At 37.4% G+C, this 23159-nt stretch overlaps 2 protein-coding genes across 12 annotated transcripts in view; one reads left to right on the forward strand and one right to left on the reverse strand.

The window, feature by feature from the left end:
• SACS (sacsin molecular chaperone) overlaps positions 1-15597 on the forward strand; it is a 55238-nt gene extending 39641 nt beyond the window's left edge. For all 4 annotated transcript variants that reach the window (XM_068181281.1, XM_068181280.1, XM_068181282.1 and 1 more), the window contains one exon: positions 2195-15597. In XM_068181281.1, the coding sequence (XP_068037382.1) occupies positions 2195-13755 (11561 nt within the window). In that variant the 3' untranslated portion in view covers positions 13756-15597. The remainder of the gene's footprint in view (positions 1-2194) is intronic.
• Positions 15598-19746: 4149 nt separating this feature from the next.
• SGCG (sarcoglycan gamma) overlaps positions 19747-23159 on the reverse strand; it is a 104572-nt gene continuing 101159 nt past the window's right edge. For 7 of the 8 annotated variants that reach the window (XM_068181290.1, XM_068181288.1, XM_068181287.1 and 4 more), the window contains 3 exons: positions 22608-22731; positions 21034-21079; positions 19747-20133 (listed from right to left, as the gene is read on the reverse strand). In XM_068181290.1, coding sequence (XP_068037391.1) covers positions 19868-20133; positions 21034-21079; positions 22608-22731 — 436 coding nt within the window. In that variant the 3' untranslated portion in view covers positions 19747-19867. Of the gene's footprint in view, positions 21080-22607; positions 22732-23159 lie in introns of all 8 variants that reach the window. The other variant, XM_068181291.1, reaches the window with a different exon arrangement.

Raw genomic sequence — 23159 nt, forward strand, 5'->3', positions numbered from 1 at the left:
AAAGCAATCTAAAAGCAGGCTTAAATTAAAAAACAGAGCAAAACAACCAAAATGAAATACAGTATATGCCTGAATACATATTAAACAGAAAACACAGAGGTGACAGACACAGAGAAACCCCTGTATGCTATTAAACCAGTCCCTTGCTGAGTTCTAGGGCATTCCTTTCCTTGCAGGCTAGGTCTTAGAACTACAATGAAGTAATTCTAGTCCTTTTAGTTACTGGGGAGATTTTAGGTCACATTTAAGTCTTGCTTTTGTCTCTCTTTTATTCTGGCAGATTATTTGAATGATGTTTTTCTAGGGATTTGTTCTTGGTACTACGCCTCTCATTAAAAGAACATATTTTTGTAAATAAATATGGCAAGTATTCTTCTAAATGTTCTCAGAATTATTAAATACTATTAGATAATCCTTTACAAGATTCAGGTGTCCTACTTTTCATTCTACCTCCTCCTAAATTATTCTTCACTCAATGATTCTGCATAATTGTAGAACTGCACTACCATAAAAGTTGTATGTTACTATAAATAATAAGTATTAGAGGGGGTTTTGACAGGTTTAGAAATCTTAATATGTCAAGAATTTTATTTATATAGCTGTAGAAATTACATCAGAGAGATTTCTAATATAGTCGCAGAAATAGAGACTTTTAATATTATTTCATTGAGATGGGGTGCAATAGTTTTATTGTGTTGTTCAAAGACAAACAGATCTTTTACTCTCCTAAAATGTGATCTGTATTTTTCTAGTTAGTAACTGTTTCTTTACTTAGTGTATTAATATGCAGTTCATAGGATGTTTTCTAAAAATGGATTTGATTATATTCTAGCCCAGCAGCTTCTCTGGGGATTTTCAGGTATGGTTATTAATTGAAGATGTACTAGTTTGGATTGAAGCTTGATATTTGTGTGAATTTGGTGATTAGCTTTTCTCCTTGCCCCAGCTTTCTTTTAAAAAAACTTGCCCAATAGTGCTGCCAGGTGATAGCAACCTAACATAATTATGAAAAGATTTCTAAATATAGCTGAGGGGAAAATGCATATTGATGAAGAAAACCTTGTAATTATGTTAAATAGAAATTATCAACATTTTCATTGGTTTTTTAAATATATATTTAATAATTTTACATGCAGGAAGATTTCCGGTACTTTTAAGATTACCTGTATAGTTTTAAAACCAGTATTTTTAACTTCTGTTCTCAAATTACAAAAATGGGACTTAAGTTTAGCTTTTAAGTAGATTCTTATCTTTGTGGGCCCCTTCTGCAAGTTTTCCTCACTTTTACAAGGCTGATGTGTTTACCTATTTTTCTGTTCAATAGAGCTATCAGAGTCTGTAGCTCTGTAGGCATGAAGTGAAAGAAAAAATATTTTTTCTGAAGGATGTCTATAAATGCTCTTAATCTTGGACTGTTGCCTTCAAGAAAATGGCAATGTTATCTAGATGTGTGATGAAAGATGTGAAATTTAAATGGATGTCTTACTTTCACTTCGGTCATTATTTCTGATGTGTTGGGAAGTAGTTGTATTTTTTTATTCTGTGCTGTTTTACTCCCAGAAGTTCTGTAGTTTTTAAGTATAAATTTTCCTAATGTTAATTAAGACATGAGTGTAAAGACATATTCATTTTAATGAGAACTTCAGTAATAAGAGTAAAAACATGTAGACTTAGTTTCAGCACTTCTTGTCTGAGTCTAGTTTATTGTCAGTTTTGGTTGTAAGAGCAGCTGCACCTGAACCACTTTTCTATATCTAATAAATAATCTTTCAAATCTGTTTGAACATTTGCAGTTATAGAGAAATAAAGGATTAGAGTTCTATTTACCACTAGGCAAATAAGTTGGGTAAAGAATCAACTAAAAAAAAAGTTTGTAGTTCAGTTCTAAATCTCTAGTTGCTTATGTATGCCTGAGAACTTTTGTGTTAAACTAACAAATGTAATAATAACATACTGATAATTTTCAATTTGTTTATACTTTCATACTAATATGGAATGTATTCGCTTTTCATTAACTCCTGAAAGCAAAGGAAGCTGTATCTGCAGTCCTGGTTAACAAATTTTTTTTTCCCAGAAAAAGGCAGGGCACAGATTAAACTTTTTTTTCCTTGTTTTCCTTTTTCTTTGCCCCTTGAAGCCATTTGCTAAGTAACTCTGTGACTTTCACAGCTTTTCCCTTTTGCTGTAATTTCAGGAAGGCCATGCACTCAGCTGCAGCTCCTGAACCCAGAAAGGTTTGCCCGGCTCATTAAAGAAGTTATGAACAGCGTGTGGCCTGGGAGAGATGTGGTTGTACAGTGGTACCCAGGCTTGGAAGAAAAAAAGCACCCATCAGTTTCCTGGCTCAAGATGGTCTGGAAGAATCTATATATACATTTTTCTGATGACTTGAGTGTGTTTGATGAAATGCCACTTATCCCCAGGACGCTGCTGGAGGAAAATCAAACATCGGTGGAACTGGTTAGATTTAGGAATCCATCACCCATCATTCTGGAAGATGAATCTGAGACTCAGCTCCCAGAATATTTAGCTGATATTATTCAGAAAATTGGTGGAGTTGTACTTAAGAAACTGGATATTTCTATCCAACATCCACTTATAAAAAAATATGTGCATCCACCATTGCCAAGTGCTGTTTTACAAATAATGGAAAAAATGTCCTTACAGAAACTATGCAATCAGGTTGCGTCATTCCCACCAACACATAAAGATGCTCTTAGGGCATTCTTAGCTAGTTTAACAGATGCAAATGAAAAAGAGAAGAGAATTATTCAGGAATTACTAATATTTAAAAAAATTGAAAAATCATCTGATGAAAGTGTCCCTGTTTTTACTGGGCTAAGAGGTAGTAAGGTATTGCACCACACTGCCAAAATTCCTCCTGGTCTAAGGTTTTCTGTTCCAATAATTGACAGCAGTGATGAAGCAACTATTCGCTTAGCTAATTTGCTGAAAATAGAACAGCTAAAGAGCACAGACTGCTTGAAGTTTGTTATAGAAGACATAAGAAGTGATTTTTATTCATATGATGAAACAGCACAGATAATGCAATGGGTTCTTGAAAATCTGACTTTTCTGAAAAATGAGAATACAGATGTGATAGATTGGCTGACACCACTAAAGTTTATTCAGATCTCACCGGAAAAGATAATGTCAGCAAATGAACTCTTTGATCCTGAGGTAGAACTTCTGCAACATTTGTTTTATGCTGAGGAGGAAAGTTGCTTCCCCCCTTTTATTTTTACATCCTCAGATATTCTTCATTCACTGAGACAAATAGGCTTAAAAAATGAAGCCAATCTTGAGGAAAATGATATCTTGAGGGTGGCAAAAAAAATTGAAATTTTGCATGCTGACTCTAACACCAATCATGATTTGCTCTTAAGAAAAGCTAGAACTCTCTTGACGATTTTGAACAAAAATCATATGCTGCTTCAATCATCTGAAACAAAAGCTGCAATGAAAAAGATAAAATGGATTCCTGCAAGTAAGGAAAGGCCTCCAAATTATCCTGGATCCTTGGTTTGGAAGGGAGATCACTGTAATCTGTGTTCACCACCAGAAATGTGTGATATATCACATGCAATTTTAGTTGGGTCCTCAGTTCCTCTTGTGGAAAATGTACTGTTGGATGTAGAGAAAGCACTTGACATCCCCACCAAGCCCAGCATAAAAGCAGTCTTGAAACATTTCAAGGTGGTAGTTGATTGGCATAGTTCTAAAACCTTCAGTGATGAGGACTACTACCAATTTCAGCATATCTTGCTTGAGATTTATGGATTTATGCATGATCATCTAGAAGAAGGCAAAGAAGCTTTTAAAGCCTTGAAATTTCCTTGGGTTTGGACAGGTAAAACATTTTGTTCCCTCACACAAGCAGTTATAAAATCAGTTCCTGATCTTGATCTCCAGCCTTATCTACATTATGTTCCAAAAACGATGGCGAAGTTTCACCAGTTGTTTAAATGTTGTGGTTCAATTGAGGAGTTAACACCAGACCACGTTTCTATGGTCATTCAGAAAATATATCTGAAGAGTGAGCAGTCTCTCTCAGAACAAGAGAGCAAGCAAAGCCTTCACATTATGTTGAGTATCATAAGATGGCTGTACAGCAATCAAATCCCTGCAAGTCTGCATACGCCCATGCCGCTGTACAGTGGCAAACTTCCTTATAAACTTGCAATGAAGCCAATTCATGAGTGCTGTTACTGTGACATCAAGGTTGATGACTTAAATGATTTGCTTGAGGATTCTGTTGAACCCATAATTTTGGTGCATGAAGACATACCAATGAAAACCGCTGAGTGGTTAAATGTCCCATGCCTTAGCACAAGACTGATTAATCCAGAAAATATGGGGTTTGAGCAATCTGGGCAAAGAGAGCCTCTGACTGTGAGAATTAAAAACATATTGGAAGAATACCCTTCCATTTCAGATATCTTTAAGGAGCTTCTTCAAAATGCTGACGATGCTAATGCAACGGAATGTAATTTCCTGATTGACATGAGAAGAAATATGGATATAAGAGAGAACCTTCTGGATCCGGGAATGGCAGCATGTCATGGTCCAGCTTTGTGGTCATTCAATAATTCTGAGTTTTCTGACTCTGATTTCCTAAATATAACTCGATTAGGAGAGTCTCTAAAAAGGAGTGAAGTTGACAAAGTTGGAAAATTTGGACTGGGATTCAATTCTGTTTATCATATCACTGATGTTCCTATTATTTTGAGCCGGGAGTTCATGATTATGTTTGATCCAAATGTCAACCATATAAGTAAGCATATCAGAGATAAATCTAACCCTGGCATCAAAATCAACTGGAGTAAGCAACAGAAGAGACTGCGAAAATTTCCAAACCAGTTTAAGCCATTTATAGGAGTTTTTGGTTGCCAGCTACCACTGACAGTAGAATCTCCTTATAGCTACAAAGGAACACTTTTCAGGCTGTCCTTTAGGACTCAGCAGGAAGCTAAAGTGAGTGAAGTCAGCAGTGCATCCTACAATACAGCAGACATTTACTCTCTTGTGGATGAATTTAGCATTTGTGGTCATAGACTGATAATATTTGCTCAGAGTGTAAATTCAATGGTTTTGAAATACTTGAAAATTGAAGCAGATGATCCCGGCATGGCACAAGATGTTGTCACTATCAGAAAAAATCTGTGTTCTTCCAAAGCCTTGGCTGCACCAAATGTAAGTGTTTTAAAGGAAGCAGCTAAACTCATGAAAGTGTGCAGCAGCAGTACTAAAAAGCTTCCCACTGAAACACCAAAGTCATCATGTATCCTGCAGATAGTAGTAGAAGAATTTCACCATGTGTTTAGGCGGATTGCTGATTTACAGTCTCCACTTTTCAGAGGCACTGAAGATGATCCAGCTGCTTTCTTTGAAATGGCTAAATCGGGACAGACAAAAAGATCAGGTGAAGAATTGCCACAGAAAACAGTAGATTCAACAACTTGGCTTATATGTTCTTGCATGGATGTTGGAGATGCTTTGAAATTTTCTTTGCATGAAAGTGGACGAAGACTAGGCCTAGTCCCCTGTGGTGGTGTAGGAGTGCTGCTGTCTGAAACTCAGGATCAAAAATGGATTGTGAAACCTAATTGCAACAACATAGGTGAAGTATTCTGCTACTTACCTCTGCGAATAAAAACAGGCTTACCTCTCCACATAAATGGCTGCTTTGCAGTTACTTCAAATCGGAAAGAGATCTGGAAAACAGACACAAAAGGAAGATGGAATACAGTATTCATGAGGCATGTTATTGTAAAAGCCTACATAGAAGCCCTTTGTGTTTTACGTGACATGGCAATCAATGGTGAGCTAGTTGACTACAGTTACTGTGCAGTGTGGCCAGATCCCAATTCAGTTCACGATGATTTTTCTGTTATTTGTCAAGGGTTTTATGAGGACATAGCTCATATGAAAAGCAAAGAAGGGATCAAAGTGTTTTCTGATGGTTCGTCTTGGGTTTCCATGAAGAATGTAAGGTTTTTAGATGACTCCATACTGAAACGGCCAGATGTTGGGCCATCAGCCTTCAAGATCTTTCTGAAGTACCTTAAAAAAACTGGATCCAAAAATCTGTGTGCTGTAGATCTTCCATCCTGGGTAAAGACAGGGTTTGAAGAAGCAGGATGCAAGTACATATTATTGGAGAACACTTTCTCTGAGAAACAGTTCTTTTCTGAGGTATTTTTCCCTAATGTTCAGGAGATTGATGCAGAGCTACGTGATCCTTTGATGCGTTATGTTCTCAATGAAAAAATGGAGGAGTTCTCAGGAATTCTTCGCGCTACTCCATGTATTCCCTGTTCATTGGATGGACATTCATTAGTTACACCATCAAGACTGATCCATCCTGAAGGAAGAGTTGCAAAGTTGTATGATGCTGAGGACGGAAGATTTCCTTATGGTACCACTCAGGATTATCTTAACCCTGTTATTTTGGTTAAACTTGAGCAGTTGGGAATGGCTAAAGATGATATTTTATGGGAAGATCTGATAGAACGTGCAGAGTCAGTAGCTGAAATTAACAAGACTGATCATGCCGCAGCTTGTCTCAGGAGCAGCATTATATTGAGTCTTATTGATGAAAAATTAAAATCAAGAGATCTTAGAGCTAAAGAATTTGCTGCAAAATGTCAAAACATTCCTTTCCTTCCTTTTCTTAGCAAACCAGCAGGCTTCTCACTGCACTGGAAAGGTAGTGATTTTCAGCCTGAAGCGATGTTTTCAGCAAATGATCTTTTCACTGCTGATCATCAAGATATAGTTTGCCTCATACAACCAATTCTTAATGAAAACTCCCACTCTTTTAAAGGTTGTGGTACTTTGTCATTAGCCGTCAAAGAATTTTTGGGTTTACTTAAGAAACCAGATGTTAATTTAGTCATAAATCAGTTAGAAGAAGTTGCAAAGTCGTTTGATGGAATCACGTTGTATCAAGAAAATATCACTAATGCTTGTTACAAATACCTGCATGAAGCGATGTTAGAGAGTGAATCAACAAAAGCCATGATAATTGAACAGCTAACAAACTGTAGTTTTATTTTGGTTGAGAATGTGTATGCTGATCCATCAAAAGTGTCTTTTCATTTGAATTTTGAAGCAGCACCCTATCTCTATCAATTGCCTAACAAATACAAAAATAGTTTCCGTGAGCTGTTTGAAAGTGTGGGTGTAAGACAGGCTTTCACAGTTGAGGACTTTGCGGTAGTTCTGGATTTAATAAATCAGGAGAGAGGGACCAAACAACTAACAGAAGACAACTTTCAGCTCTGCAGGAGAATAATTAGCGAAGGAATATGGGGCCTCATTAGAGAGAAGAAGCAGGAATTTTGTGAGAAAAAGTATGGTGAGATTTTGTTGCCAGATACTCGTCTTTCACTTCTGCCTGCAAAATCTTTGTGTTACAATGACTGTCCATGGATAAAAGTTAAAGACACAACTGTTAAATATTGTCATGGCGATATTCCAAGAGAAGTTGCAGTGAAGCTTGGAGCAATACCAAAACGCCATAAAGCTTTAGAAAGATATGCATCAAATATCTGTTTTACTACCCTTGGAACAGAATTTGGCCAGAAAGAAAAATTAACTAGTAGAATTAAAAGCATTCTGAATGCTTACCCTTCAGAAAAAGAAATGCTGAAAGAGCTCCTTCAGAATGCAGATGATGCAAAAGCTACAGAGATCTGTTTTGTGTTTGATCCTAGACAGCATCCAGCTGATAGAATATTTGATGAGAAATGGGCACCACTTCAAGGACCAGCACTGTGTGTTTACAACAATCAGCCTTTTACAGAAGATGATATTCGGGGAATCCAGAACCTTGGAAAAGGTACGAAAGTAGGAAATCCCTGTAAAACTGGACAATATGGTATAGGTTTCAATTCTGTTTATCACATAACAGATTGCCCTTCTTTCCTGTCTGGCAATGATATACTTTGCATTTTTGATCCTCATGCGAGATATGCACCAGGTTCAACATCAACAAGTCCTGGCCGCATGTTTAGAGATTTAGATGCAGATTTCAGAACACAGTTCTCAGATGTACTGGATCTCTACTTAGGAAATCACTTTAAACTGGACAATTGTACAATGTTTAGGTTTCCTCTTCGAAATGGAGAAATGGCAAAAGTATCAGAAATTTCATCAGTTCCATGCTCAGATAGAATGGTCCAAAATCTTTTGGATAAGCTGCGTACAGATGGAGCAGAACTCCTAATGTTTTTGAACCATATGGAAAAAATTTCTATTTGTGAGATAGAAAAAACAACAGGAGCACTGAATGTCCTGTATTCTGTACAAGGCAAAATCACTGATGGAGACAGACTGAAACGAAAACAGTTCCATGCATCTGTGATTGACAGTGTAACTAAAAAGAAGCAGCTAAGTGAAATACCTGTACAGCAGATTACTTACACAATGGATACTGAAGACTCTGAAGGAAATCTCACTACCTGGTTAATTTGTAACAGATCAGGCTTTTCTGCCATGGAAAAGGTATCCAAAAGTGTGGTTTCAGCCCACAAGAATGAGGACATTACACTTTTCCCTCGTGGTGGAGTAGCGGCTTGCATTACTCATAATTACAAAAAGCCCCACAGAGCATTCTGTTTCTTACCCTTATCATTAGAAACTGGATTACCTTTCCATGTGAATGGACACTTTGCTTTGGACTCTGCAAGAAGAAATCTGTGGCGTGATGATAACGGTGTTGGAGTAAGAAGTGACTGGAATAGTAGTTTAATGACAGCGCTGATAGCACCAGCCTACGTTGAACTGCTGATTCAGCTGAAGAAGAGGTATTTTCCAGGCACTGACCCCACAATATCAGTGCTGCAAAACACACCTATTCATGCTGTGAAAGACACTTTAAAAAAGTTTTTATCCTTTTTCCCAGTTAATAGACTTGATATTCAACCAGACTGGTATTGCTTAGTGAAAGCAGTTTACAGTTGCATTTATGAAGATTTGAAGCGTCTTTTACCTGTTATGAGAGCTCCAAATGTTGATGGTTCTGATTTGCATTCTGCTGTTATCATCACATGGATTAACATGTCTACTGTGAACAAAGGCAGACCATTCTTTGACAATTTGCTACAAGATGAATTGCAGCACCTTAAAAATACAGAATACAATATCACAACACGGAAGACAGTGGCTGAAAATGTTTACAGACTAAAGCATTTACTCTTAGAAATTGGATTTAATTTGGTGTATAACTGTGATGAGACTGCAAATCTCTACCACTGTTTGGTAGATGCAGATATTCCTGTCACCTATGTGACACCTGCTGATGTCCGATTGTTTTTGATGACATTTTCTTTTCCAGACTCTAACTGCCACATTGGAAAGTTACCCTGTCGTCTTCAGCAGACAAATTTGAAACTGTTCCATAGCCTCAAACTCCTGGTTGACTACTGTTTCAAAGATGCAGAAGAAAATGAAATCCAAATTGAGGGTTTGCCACTCCTCATTACTCTTGACAATGTTTTGCAAGTTTTTGATTCAAAGCGACCAAAGTTCTTGACAACATACCATGAATTGATTCCATCACGGAAGGATCTCTTCATGAATACATTGTATTTGAGATACAACAATATTCTGCTCAGCAGTGAAGTAGCAAAAGTCTTTGATATCAGAAGTTTTGCTGAATTGTTATCATCTGTGCTGCCTAGAGAGTATAAAACTAGAAATTGTATGAAATGGAAGGAAAACTTTGCAAGTGAATCTTGGCTTAAAAGTGCTTGGCATTTTATCAGTGAGTCTCTAAATATTAAGGAAGAGCAAGAAGATACACAAGCAAAATTTGATGGTGTTATTGAAACTTTGAAGGACTGGACTTTGCTCCCAGGTGTAAAGTTTACTGTCTCAGCCAATCATCTGGTTGTGCCAGAGTGTGATGTTTTGCTGCCACTCAGCATCATGCATATAGCTGTCTTTCCAAATGCTCAGAGTGATAAAGTCTTCCATGCTTTAATGAAATCAGGCTGTATTCAGCTGGCATTGAACAAAATCAGCTCCAAAGACAGTGCTTTAGTGCCTTTGTTGTCGGGACGTACAGCAAACATAGATAATCCCTCCAGCATTCTGAAAGCCATACAATATATGGTACAGACATCAACGTTTAAGACTGAAAAGTTAGCAGAAAGTGACTTTGAGGCGCTCCTAATGTACTTCAATTGCAACTTATGTCATTTGACATCTGAAGATGACATTAAAATTTTAAAGTCTCTTCCATGTTACAAATCAATCAGTGGCCGATACATCAGCATTGCAAAATATGGGACATGTTATGTCCTCACGAAAAGCATCCCATCAGTAGAAGTAGACAGATGGACACAGTCAACTTCATCAGCTTTTCTTGAGGAGAAGGTTCATTTGAAAGACTTGTATACTATGCTTGGCTGTGTCTCTGTGGATGATCTTGAAGTGTACTTGAAACATCTTTTGCCAAAAATTGAAAGTCTGTCTTACGATGCAAAATTAGAACATTTGATCTACTTAAAGAATAGGCTAACTAGCATTGAAGAAACTTCAGAAATTAAAGAACAGGTGTTTGAAAAGCTTGAAAGCATTTTGATCATTCATGATGCAAGCAATAGGTTAAAACCTGCAAAGTACTTTTATGACAGGACTGTAAAAGTCTTTGAAGTTATGCTGCCTGAAAAATTCTTTATACCTCAAGATTTTTTTAAGAAGCTGGAGCAACTTACAAAACCAAAAAATCAAGCGGCATTCCTTCCATCATGGGTAACTTTTCTGCGACATATCGGATTGAAATTCATCATTTCACAGCAGCAGTTACTGCAGTTTGCTAAGGAAATCAGCATGCGAGCAAATACAGAAAACTGGTCTAAAGAAACACTACAGAATACTGTCGACGTTCTCCTCCATCATATATTTCAAGAAAGAGCTGACCTTTTTTCGGGAAATTTTCTGAAAGAATTGTCTTTAATTCCTTTTCTGTGCCCTGAACGAGCTCCAGCAGAATTTGTGAGATTTCATCCTCAGTATCAAGAAGTTAATGGAACTCTTCCTCTCATACGATTCAATGGGGCACAGGTGAACCCTAAATTCAAGCAGACCGATGTGTTGCAGTTGCTGTGGACATCATGTCCTATTCTTCCTGAGAAAGCAACACCTTTAAGCATCAAAGAACAAGAGGGGAGTAGTCTTGGTGCACAAGAACAGCTTGAGCAAGTTTTAGCCATGCTGAATGTTAATTTGGACCCTCCTCTGGACAAAGTTATCAATAACTGCAGGAACATATGCAATATAACAACTTTGGATGAGGACATGGTGAAAACTAGGGCCAAGGTCTTAAGAAGCATTTATGAGTTTCTTAGTACAGAGAAGAGGGAATTCCGCTTTCAGCTTCGAGGAGTTTCTTTTGTAATGGTTGAAGAAGGTTGGAAGCTGCTTAAGCCTGAGGAGGTGGTAATAAACCTTGAGTATGAATCTGATTTTAAACCTTATCTTTACAAACTTCCTTTAGAACTTGGTACTTTCCATCAGTTATTTAAACATTTGGGCACTGAAGACATTATTTCAACAAAGCAGTATGTTGAAGTTCTAGGTCGCATATATAAGAGCTCGGAAGGAAAGCAATTGGATCCTAATGAAATGCGCACAGTTAAAAGAGTAGTTTCAGGCCTGTTCAAAAGTCTTCAGAATGACTCTGTTAAGGTTCGGAATGACCTTGAGAATATGAGAGATTTTGCCCTTTACCTTCCTAGTCAAGATGGTAGGTTGGTAAAGTCTAGTATCTTAGTTTTTGATGATGCGCCCCACTACAAAAGCAGAATCCAAGGTAACATTGGTGTGCAGATGCTTGTTGATCTTAGCCAGTGTTACTTAGGCAAAGACCATGGCTTTCACACTAAATTGATAATGTTATTCCCTCAGAAACTGAGGCCTCGCTTACTTAGCAGTATACTTGAAGAACAGTTAGATGAGGAGTCTCCCAAAATTTGTCAGTTTGGAGCGTTATGTTCTTTGCAGGGAAGGTTACAGTTACTGTTGTCTTCAGAGCAATTCATCACAGGACTCATTAGGATTATGAAGCATGAAAATGACAATGCTTTTCTGGCTAACGAAGAAAAAGCAATAAGACTTTGCAAAGCTTTGCGAGAGGGTTTGAAAGTTTCCTGTTTCGAGAAGTTGCAAACAACATTAAGAGTTAAAGGGTTTGCGCCTATTCCCCACAGCAAAAGTGAAACATTTGCTTTCTTGAAGAGATATGGAAATGCAGTAATACTGCTTTACATACAGCATTCTGACAGCAAGGACATAAATTTCCTCTTAGCATTAGCCATGACCTTAAAATCTGCAACTGACAACCTGATTTCTGATACCTCATATTTAATTGCCATGCTGGGTTGTAATGATATTTATCGGATCAGTGAGAAGCTTGACAGCTTAGGAGTGAAGTATGACTCTTCTGAGCCATCAAAACTTGAACTACCAACACCTGGCACTCCTATACCAGCTGAAATTCACTACACACTTCTAATGGATCCAATGAATGTATTTTATCCTGGTGAATATGTTGGTTATCTTGTTGATTCTGAAGGTGGTGATATATATGGATCATATCAGCCTACTTATACCTATGCAATCATCGTGCAAGAAGTAGAAAGAGAAGATGATGAAAGCCCCAGTTTTTTGGGGAAGATTTACCAGATTGATATTGGATATAGTGAATACAAAATAGTGAGCTCCCTTGACTTGTACAAATTTTCCAGACCAGAGGAAAGCTCTCAAGGCAGGGATAGCACACCTTCTACCCCAACCAGTCCTACAGAATTTCCAGCACATGGACCAAGGGCAATTCCACCTATCTTCACTGGTAGAGAGAGCCACAAAGCAATGTCCTCAAAACACCACTCTCCAAAAAAGATAAAGTCAAACTCGTTGCCAGAAATATTAAAAGAAGTGACATCTGTGATTGAACAGGCTTGGAAGCTTCCAGAATCTGAAAGAAAAAAGATTATTAGGAGGCTGTATCTTAAATGGCACCCAGATAAAAATGCAGAAAATCTTGATATTGCCAATGAGGTTTTCAAACACTTACAGAATGAGATTAACAGGATGGAAAAACAGGCCTTTATGGATCAAAATATGGACAGAGCCTCAAGGAGACCATTTTCATCTTCTGCTTCTCGGTTTCAGTCAGATAAATTTTCATTTCAGAGATTTTACACTTCATGGAATCAGGAAGCAACAAGCCACAAATCTGAAAGGCAACAGTACAAAGAAAAGTGTCCCTCCTCCACAGGGCCATCTTACTCCCAGCGCTTTTTTGTCCCTCCTACATTCAGGTCCGTTGGCAATCCTGTGGAGGCACGTCGATGGCTTAGGCAGGCCCGAGCCAACTTTTCAGCCGCACGAAATGACCTTCATAAAAATGCCAATGAATGGGTGTGCTTTAAGTGCTACCTTTCTACCAAACTAGCCTTGATTGCAGCTGACTATGCTGTGAAGGGCAAGTCAGACAAAGACATAAAACCAGCAGCCCTTGCACAAAAAATAGAGGAGTACAGTCAGCAACTTGAAGGACTTTCAAATGATGTTCAGACATTGGAGGCTTATGGAGTAGATAGCTTAAAAACTAGGTATCCTGACTTACTTCCTTTTCCACAGATTCCCAATGATAGGTTTACTTCAGAAGTTGCCATGAGAGTGATGGAATGTACTGCTTGTATCATAATAAAACTTGAAAACTTCATACAACAAAAAGTATAAATTATTTGAAGAGGTTAGGGGACTGTTCTGTCAAGAATTAGGTGTTTCAAGTGGTGAGATACAAATGAATTCTGCAGATTATGGAGTGTCCAAGAGGTTTCACGGTGCCAAGCGGTTTAGAGGTGTTGTGGACAAAGGTGGATGGTACCAAGGTACTTCGAACTGAAATTTACTTAAATGGGATTTTTTTTCTTAACTGAGCCTGCTGTTAAGCAAACTGTAAAACCTGAATATTTTTTAGAATTTGCAAGGAAATTGAGCTGCAAAAATTAGATGTATGCACAACATCGTGATTAATTGGCATATTATTGAACTGCACTTTATATAACCAAAGCTTAGCTTTCTGTTAGATGAAGCCTGTAATTATAACTCCTTATTAGATTTATTTCATTTAATGTAATGTTTCTGAAAGGGTAATGTCAGTTTTCAATGTACTAATCTTAAGACTGGACATACAATGAAATGGGAAATGGGGTGGAAGTTAAATAACTTTGGAGATACTGCTCCAAAGCATATCTGTATTCTTTTGCGTTCTGTGGACATTCATGTCACTCATAATAATACTCTTATCAGCTGGATCTGATTATAAATTTGCTGCAGCATCACACTGTAAACATTTAAAGGATAGTTTAGTACATGTAAACTGGTGCAGTTATTTTAATACTGAATAATGATTCTTGATTTAACATGCCACGTCATGTCATGCATTGATTGCATTTACTTCATTATAAAATAATTAAGTATTTAATTTTCTCTTTTTTTTAGAGCCTGTCATTTTTTGTTTAGTGAAAAAACATGTGGATGATATAAAATCTGTGAACATTATTATATGGTGTTTTATGATTTTTTTGGAACACCAAAACTCAGTTTTCAGATGCCTAAATGCTTGAGTTCCTTTTGTTTCCCCTGCGTGTGTGCCTTTGTGTGTGTACATATATATATATTTTTCCACAAACATTGGTAATAGTACAATTCAGTAACTCATTTTTGATGTACACAGAGCACTGGTTTTTTTTTACATGTTTAAAGGTGCTGCAATGTAATGCTGGTTTTATTTTATTATTCACTACAGCCCTTGAGAAATCTGATCATTAGTTCACACTCTTTCTTTTATAGTTTGTAATACTTTTGGTAATGTCATGCAGTATGTTCAACATTAGCTTTTGTAAAAAAAATAAAAAAAAAATAAAAAAGGATAATGCTAAATGAAAAGATTTTTTTTGCTGGATCAGCCACATTAAACATAAATGTCAATCATTTTCCAGGGGCATGCTGTTACACTTGTCTACTTGACAGCACAGTGAAACTGTAATTAAACTTACAGAATACAAAGGAAAATAAACAACAGCAAGCTTGCAGGGCTGATGCAGCTGTGATAGTGTTGTAATATAAAAAAAATCACAATGAGGTCTGCCTCAGTTTTGAGTTAAAGACCTTGTTCTTGAAGAATTGGGACAGTTGGAAAATGATACTGCTTCTGATTGTGGAGCCCTATTATTATTATTTCTGCTATTAAATTAAGTGCCATAAATTTAATAAAGAAAAATGCAAACATGTATTTCAGTCTGATGTGTTTTGGTTTTATAATTTAAGCTAGCTTTACCTATTATTTAAAGCTTTTATATAGGTAAATACACAATCTTTTTTTGATTAAGTCTAAACAATTGTACAAATATTAAAATAATATTGAAAAGGAAACTTGCCCTTTTTTTTTTTTTTGAAATGACAAATGTTTGCAGTTTTCTCAAATTGTACATTTTGCTGATTTTTTGCAATAAATAGCATGTAAGTAAAACACAAATCCTGGTGTGCCATGAAATAAATCAGTTTAGTTAATTCCCTGTTTTTAAAATAGATTCCTTTGGGGTTCTTGCTTTGTGCATTTAGTCAGATGAATAGTATTCAGGGTAAGCAAAATACTTGAAAAGGAAACAGTTCTCATGCTTTTCATTTTAAATGGAGCTAAAACATAAGGTCTCATGGAAGCATGCAAAAGTGTAACAGGAGCACCACGAACACTTTCCTGTTTTTACGTGAGCTCTTGAGGAAGAAAATCTTCTAATCTTCTAAGTGTATAACTATAACTGTGTTTTATAAGCAACTTATGTTCTCTTACCAGTATTATTATTATGAAGTGTTAAAATGGCTGTGTAGAACCACTAAACTATTCTGTTATAATTTTTATTTTGTATATTCTGTTGAGTGCTGGCACTGAGAAAGAAAACAGTCCCAGTTCTTAGGAAGCTAAAGGTCTGAAGGAATTTTAAACACTGAGCCAAGCTGAGAAAGAAAACTCTAACGATACAGAAACTAATTAATCCTGTTATTCCTGAATTGAACCTAACAACGAAATTTATATATGTCTGCAGAGGGACAGGCAAGAGAGGTGTCTCAGCTGGAAGTCTCCTGGTTTCTTACTTGCTTAACTCACTGTAACAGCTAGCCTAAATAAAGAGGCTTTGTGAGACCAGGAAACCATATTCTGACAGAACATGATTTTGTGAGTGCCATTTAATTCCTGATTAAAAATAAAAATGAATACATAAAATGCTTAATTGATTCTTCCTTTTGGCTCAGCTGGGAGACTGGGCAATGTGTCTAAGTCAGGTATGGAGGTTTAGAACAGTAAAGATGTGATGATTCTGTAGTAAGGGTCTGTAGAAGTAAATGTTAGCATGTAGGTTCCACAAAAATACATTTAACAAGTAATTCTGCCCATTAAATGAATTCTCGTGGGAGAAAGTATCTTTTCATTCAGGTCTATCACCTACCTTCCACAGGTAACAGCAGTTTATCTAGAAGCAGCTTCAGTTCTTGTCTCCCAAAATTATAGCTGAGAAGTTTAACAAGAAGTCAGTGGTATAGGAAGCTGATTCAACTATATATAGGGCAGCTTAAATCTAAGGAACTGCAGTTGGAATAAGCCTTGATAGGTTTCTCACTATCTTGTGCTTTAAAAGCTGTCCTCTCAAACAATGAGGTGTTACACAGCTATTCTAAAAAGCACAGGACACTTGCCTCAGCAGTTAGTGATAAGAAAAATACCTTTTGTTTGTTTGTGATTTTTTTTTGTAAAGGACATAGATTTTTGTATAGCTGACTACCAGAAGAAGAATAAATGGTTTATTGTGTAAAAAATGCAGTTTTGCCATATTTGTACTCGAATCATTATCAGCAAAGTTACTGTAATGTTTTGTGAAATAGGATTTAAAATTTACTACAAGGATTGCATTCAGGTACTGATATACTTGGGTTGCTTTAAACAAGGCTGTAATTAAATCTATTGTAATTTCTCCAATTAAAGTAGAGGAGCGTAGTACCACCTTTGAGATTTTCTGTTGCTGGATCTAAACTCCTTGAGAAAGGCTGGATTGGTCTTGGGTAACAAAGGCAGAACTAATAGTTCAAAAATAACTAAACCTGGCAGCCCAAGTAAATGTTTTCATTTGAAGAAGACACACATTTTTTCTCACATGAATGGTTTTGTCAATGAATTTTTAATCAAAACTGTTTACCTTTTCTTTGGTTTGTTTTCTGGATGATTAATTCAGTAGCACTGCTGTAATTTCTTTGTTTACTTTCACCTACTATTGATTAAGACAAAGGGTTTCTAGATGTCCAATGAAACCTAATTGTAAAGCATTCTCTGAATTCTGCTAAGTACATTTTTAGCTGGGACCAAGAATTGTGTTCATATTTTTAAATAAAGTACATTTCACATTCTTAGTCTTGGAAAAACAATTCTGTTTTAAAAAATGAAAACATTCATTTAAGCTGTGTTTTATTTGAATACAGAAGCAGAAGCAGACTGTTCAAAATGTATAAAGTTTATTCAAGAACTTGGTTTCCAATTCTTGCAATTTCTTTTTGCATAAAGCTATGTAAAGATAGGCAACTGCAAATACTAAAGGACTGTGAAATGGAAAAAAAAAAGAGCTCATGTTTGCACAATCACCAGTGAAGTTTTTCTATCATTTTTCCACTGTATAACAATTGCAACCAGTTGCAAGAACAGCTGTAAATAATTCTTTTTGAGGGAGTAAATATGCAAAGAAATCAGTTCACTATGCTGGTAGTGAGTTTTTTCTCTTCTCCGTTCAGATAATGCTTTTGGAAATAAACTAGAGAACTGCATACTCTCACTTCCCTGTGCCATAATTTTCTGTTACTCTGTAACTACTGAAGTTTGATTCAAGTAGAAACAGTAATTTTGAAGTATTAAAGAGGGGGGGGGGGATAGACATCCACATGGAGATATCAGAAGTGACTATTTAGTGATGTATGAACTATGTTGAGATTAACAGCAATTCAGACTGTAGCATCAGCTGATTATGCTCTGGTAACATTAGCATAAATTTTGTTTCTCTACTACCACACCTAAAAGAGAAAAAATAGTGACAAGATGTCACCAGTCATGCTTTAAAACGTGTGCACAACTTCTACACTGGAACAATACCTCTGATGTCAGTGTTGTAGCATAATGAAAAGAATCAAATTTAAGCAATGAAAAGGATCATGTTGGTGATTTGGGTGGCAGTGCTGAGGGTACAGCAGACCTCTTTAGGTTTTGGTACTACTCAGAATCCAACTGTGAACTGAAGCAAGTCCAGAAGATTTCCACAAGAAAGGTGTTATTGCAGTATCTAAATGAAGTGCCATCCTGCTTAATAGTGTTACCAGCCAGGGGACTGCACCCTGATTTTCCTAGATCTTTAGGGGTCAGGTTATTCTTACCTGGAAACCCTCAGTTCAATCCCTTGCTGTGAATTAATTGGCAAATCACATTTGAAAATGTGCCTCCAAAACAAAAGCTTAAAATGTATAACTTAAAGTGCTGTGCTTCTACTGCCAGCAGAACAAGGCGATTTTAACTATTTTGCAGTATCTGGCTAACATTTAGGGGTTGGATTAGTGAATTATTTGATACTCCATGGAAATAGGTATATGTTCCTTGATGTCAGAACAATGACTGAAATTTCTAAGGACTCAAGTCCCAGTTTTGCTGTTAATATTACACCTGTACGAGATTGGTGACATTACAGATCTCCAAGTTACTTGTAGCAGCAGTTTTAAGGTATCTGGCACATACAAGGGTATTTGCTGACCTTTATTTTAGTACTCAAACTTTCTATCCAATGAAGTCTGCTTGTATTTTTGTTTGTAAAAGCTTGTGCATGGAGCTGAAACCACCTAAACTGACTTTAAGGAATATTAAAGACAGGTTTCTGTTAAAGTGTGCCTCAGCTGAGGGCTTAGCCTTAGAGATAGATATTGTCAAGAGATACAGTTGTGGAGATAAACATTTCTTTCCTTATGGCCAACAGTCTTGGACTCACTCCTGAAGACAGGAGTAAGTAAATGAGTCTAAGCCCAAGAAAAGGCAATTTCAGATATGGAATATGCATGGCTTCCTATTCTCCTTTAGGCAGCGTAACAGCAGTTGGAGCACTAACATGCTTCACTCGCCTAAGCTCACCTTAAGTGTTTCCTACTTGTGCTGCTGAAGCTCTTGGAGTTTGCAATAATTGCTGAGGGCTGCACCCTGCTGCTGAAAGGCAGTTTCAGTCCTGTATATCAGACTCTCAGAGAAATTGCAAAGCAGCCCTTGAAGCAGGAACTGCCCTGGGCTTGACCATAATAATAGTTGAAAATGTTAATGGGGAACTCTTTCTCAGCTCAGGTTTTTGTGTGTACCTGGGGATCTCATCTGAGTGTTGGTTTTCTTCCCTTTTTTCACCAGAGCTGAAGTAGCAAGTTTTTAAAAAGTTAGTAGTTATTTTGTCCCGATTCTCTTGTTTTAAGGATGATGCTTATTTTTTTTCCCCCCAAAGGTAGATATTCATGGTTTACTAAAAATCCTTCTGTAAATAGACACCAAGGCACTATGTGATAGCTCCTTCCTGGATAATAAGATCGTAACATACATACAAAACAGCATCAAAAGAATTAAAAACCCATGAGATTTAAACAACAGACTATTAAATACAAATCTTGCTACCCAGAGGTGTGCAAACAATTTATTTGTGTTCAGTGCAACACTGTACAGGGGAACAGGTCTGCAGTTGTGTTTCTTTACAAGGCCAATAAATGGTTTGTCAGCTCTGGTAAGCATTTATTTTGTATCCAAAGTCTTAATGTAAAAAATAATAACTGTTTTACTCTCTCTGTAATGGAATCCCACTCTGACAGGATCAGAAATACCAGTAAACAGGTGCAGATGGGAATGAAATATTCCTCTTAATTGAAACCTGTGGGCTGCAAAAAAGAATATTTTCCCACTGCCCAAATAGTTCCTTGTGTCAGACAATCTGAAGACACTTTTTTTTTTTTTTACTAGTCCAGCTGGCACAACAGATTGTCTTGTTGAATTAGCATGTCCTAAAATAAAAAAGGATTTAAATAAATATGATGGTACAGGCAGTAGAACAAACAATTGCTATTATAAAATATACTAATATACTTCTCTGCTGTATAGTGAATGGATTTGAGACACAGAGAGGCCTTCGTGACTTCTGGAGCTTTTTGCATTAGTTATTTTTATATGAGTCTCAGTAAGAAGCAAATCAGCATATGTGTTGCCAAATTAAAACAGAAAGCTATTAGCAAATCAACATCTTTTACACAGAACTCATACAAATACCACATTTTTTTATCTTGTGTTATTGCAAGAACAAAATTGCATAGACCATTTGCTGGCACTTTCTGAATTCTCCAAATAATGCTTTGTCTTACAAATAATTCAAGTAGTTACCTCAATTTAATTTCACCCACTAATACAGTAAGTGTTTACATGTAGTGAGAGGAAAAACCCACGGATCTCAAAAATATGAACACTGACGTAATCATCTGACTGAATAATAGCTCGGCAAGGAAATGTATTTGTTTTATTTTTTTATGCTCTCTGTAAGGCTGTTTTCCAAGTGTTACTGACAAAACATGTAATTTCATTCAAGTCATTCTTCTGAAGTGGAAATGTCATTTGTGCTCTTCTTCCCCTTACACCCTGTATTCCAGAACTGTAGATGCAGATTTGTTTCCTAAATTGTAAGTACTTTGTTTTTAAAATGCTGAAAAATATGCTTTCAGTAATGCTCTTTAGGAGTAATACAAATCTCAGATGCCCAAAGGGGTGTGTGGCCTTTTGGGTGCTTCACTGGCAGACTCGGCTGTATTCTTGGCAAGTGGAGCCCACGCCGGCCACTGACAAGTAGAGCTTTCCATCTGGACACACACAGATTTCATAGAGCCCCTGAGAAATCCCGGATCCACCCCTTGCACCCTCAGGCAGCTTGGGCAGCCGCACAGTTTCAGCATCGAGCAAAAGCTGTGTGGGAAAAAGCAGGACAAATGGGCTTGTTAGAGATAGTAAAGCAATAACGTGCCATGAGACAAGTTGAATTGACTAGGCAGGAGCTTAAGAACGGCCTTTTACAAAGGACTTGTTACATACAAAGTTTCTCTGAGCCCTAGGCTCTTGGCAGACATAAACATAGGACAGGCATAAGCTGGTGCCCACCCTCTTCTTAGTGGAGAACTCGTGAAGTTCAACAAGGCCAAGTGCAATGTCCTGCACCTGTATTGGGGCAATCCCCAAAATGAATACAAGCAGAGTGATGAATGGATTGAGAGAAGCCCTGAGGAGAAAGATGTGGGGGTATTGACAAATGAAAACCTATGTATGAGCCAGCAATGCATGCTCACAGCCCAGAAAATCAATCACATCCCAGGCTGCAACAGGAGCAGCATGGGCAGGGGCAAGGAGAGGATTCTATCCCTCTGCTCTGCTCTGGTGAGATCCCACCTGCAGTGCTGCATCAGCTCTGGGGCCCCTAAAATAAAAAAGACATGGGTCTGTGGAAGTGAGTTCAGAGGAGGGACACGAAGATCCTCAGAGAGATGGAGCACCTCTCCTGAGGTTGGTATGAGGAAAGGTTGAGAGAACTGGGATTGTTCAGCATGGAGAGGAGAAGGCTCTGGGGAGACCTCATTGCAGCCTTCCAATACTTAAAGGGAGCCTACAAGAAAGCTGGGAAGGCACCCTTTATCAGGGATACTGGCTTTAAATTGAAAGAAGATAGATTTAGATTAGATATAAAATAAAATTTCTTTCAGTGGCGAGGCACAGGAACAGCTTGCCCAGACAAATTGTGGATGACCCATCCCTGGAAGTGTTCAAAGCCAGATTGGATTGAGCTCTGAGCAGCCTGGTCTAGGTGAAGGTGTCCCTGGCCATGGCAGGGGAAGTTTAACCTGGATGATATTTAGGGTTTCTCCTAGCACAATTCACTATAATTCTAAGGTAAGTGACAGGGTCCCTGCCCATGCACAGAAGAGCAGGACACAAGCACTGCTGCTGGACCCAGGTTTGTCCTGGCCTGAGTGCTGAGGCCTCACCGTGGAGCCAGCTGGTTAAGGATGGACGTGGGTTGCTCTGTAGTTCCTCTGTGGAAGAACTGGCACAGTACAGCCTTGCAGAGGGGATAAATAGGCTGCTGCATGTTGTCTGCTGTTAATGATGTCTGCAGAGCTTCCCTCCTTAATTTTGCCACTCTGGGGCTGCATCTGCTTCTGAGCCAAGGTTCCCCACTGGGTTGCCTGGGAATCACTGTGCTGGTGGGGAGCTAAGCACTATCCAAGTTTTATTAGAAAGCATCTCTCTGAGCTAATACAACATTATGTCTCTTGGTACTATTATTTACATAAATAGAAGTTTTATTATTGGCACTGTTTATTTTAATATCCTGTCACCTAAAACCTGAGCAATTTAATTAACAGAACTTGAAAAAAAGACTTGAAGTTAGAGTCACACAGAAGATCAACCACAGTTATGGAAAAAAAGGGCTTGTACTCACCACGCCATCACTGCTGTGTAGCTTGATATCCATCTGGGAAAGAGCTTCAATATTCCCAGCTTGTGCTTTGATATTAATTCCTCGTGGTGCATCCATGCTCAAAGATCGAGTTGGTGATTCCAGCCTAAAACCAGGAGCAGGAAATTGGACAGTAGCACAGTCTCATATGTTCCTTTATTTTAGAAAAATAAGTAAACATTGAACAAGCCCTTACAGGCTCTGAAGTCATATAAAAGATGCATTTTCCCTTTTCTTCAGGCAGACTTGAAAAAGGAGGTAGCTATTTTGAAAACCAACAAAGCATCCCAAATGAAAAATATAGGTTAATTCATGCAAAGTATTATTTCATACATAACTGCTGATTATTTCAGTATAACAGTAACCTAATCTATTAACCTGAAACCCAGTTTTACATTAGTTAGTTTCAATTTGTTTTCGTTTTTGACATAATAAGCCATTGAAATAAATACAATTAATATAGTCTGGAACTTTTTTAATCAAAGAGATTTTTGACACTGCAATTAACTGGACCAAGATTTCACTCTTTGTGTG

The sequence above is a fragment of the Anomalospiza imberbis genome, chromosome 2 (genome assembly GCF_031753505.1).
Source record: "Anomalospiza imberbis isolate Cuckoo-Finch-1a 21T00152 chromosome 2, ASM3175350v1, whole genome shotgun sequence".
Lineage (NCBI taxonomy): Eukaryota > Metazoa > Chordata > Aves > Passeriformes > Viduidae > Anomalospiza > Anomalospiza imberbis.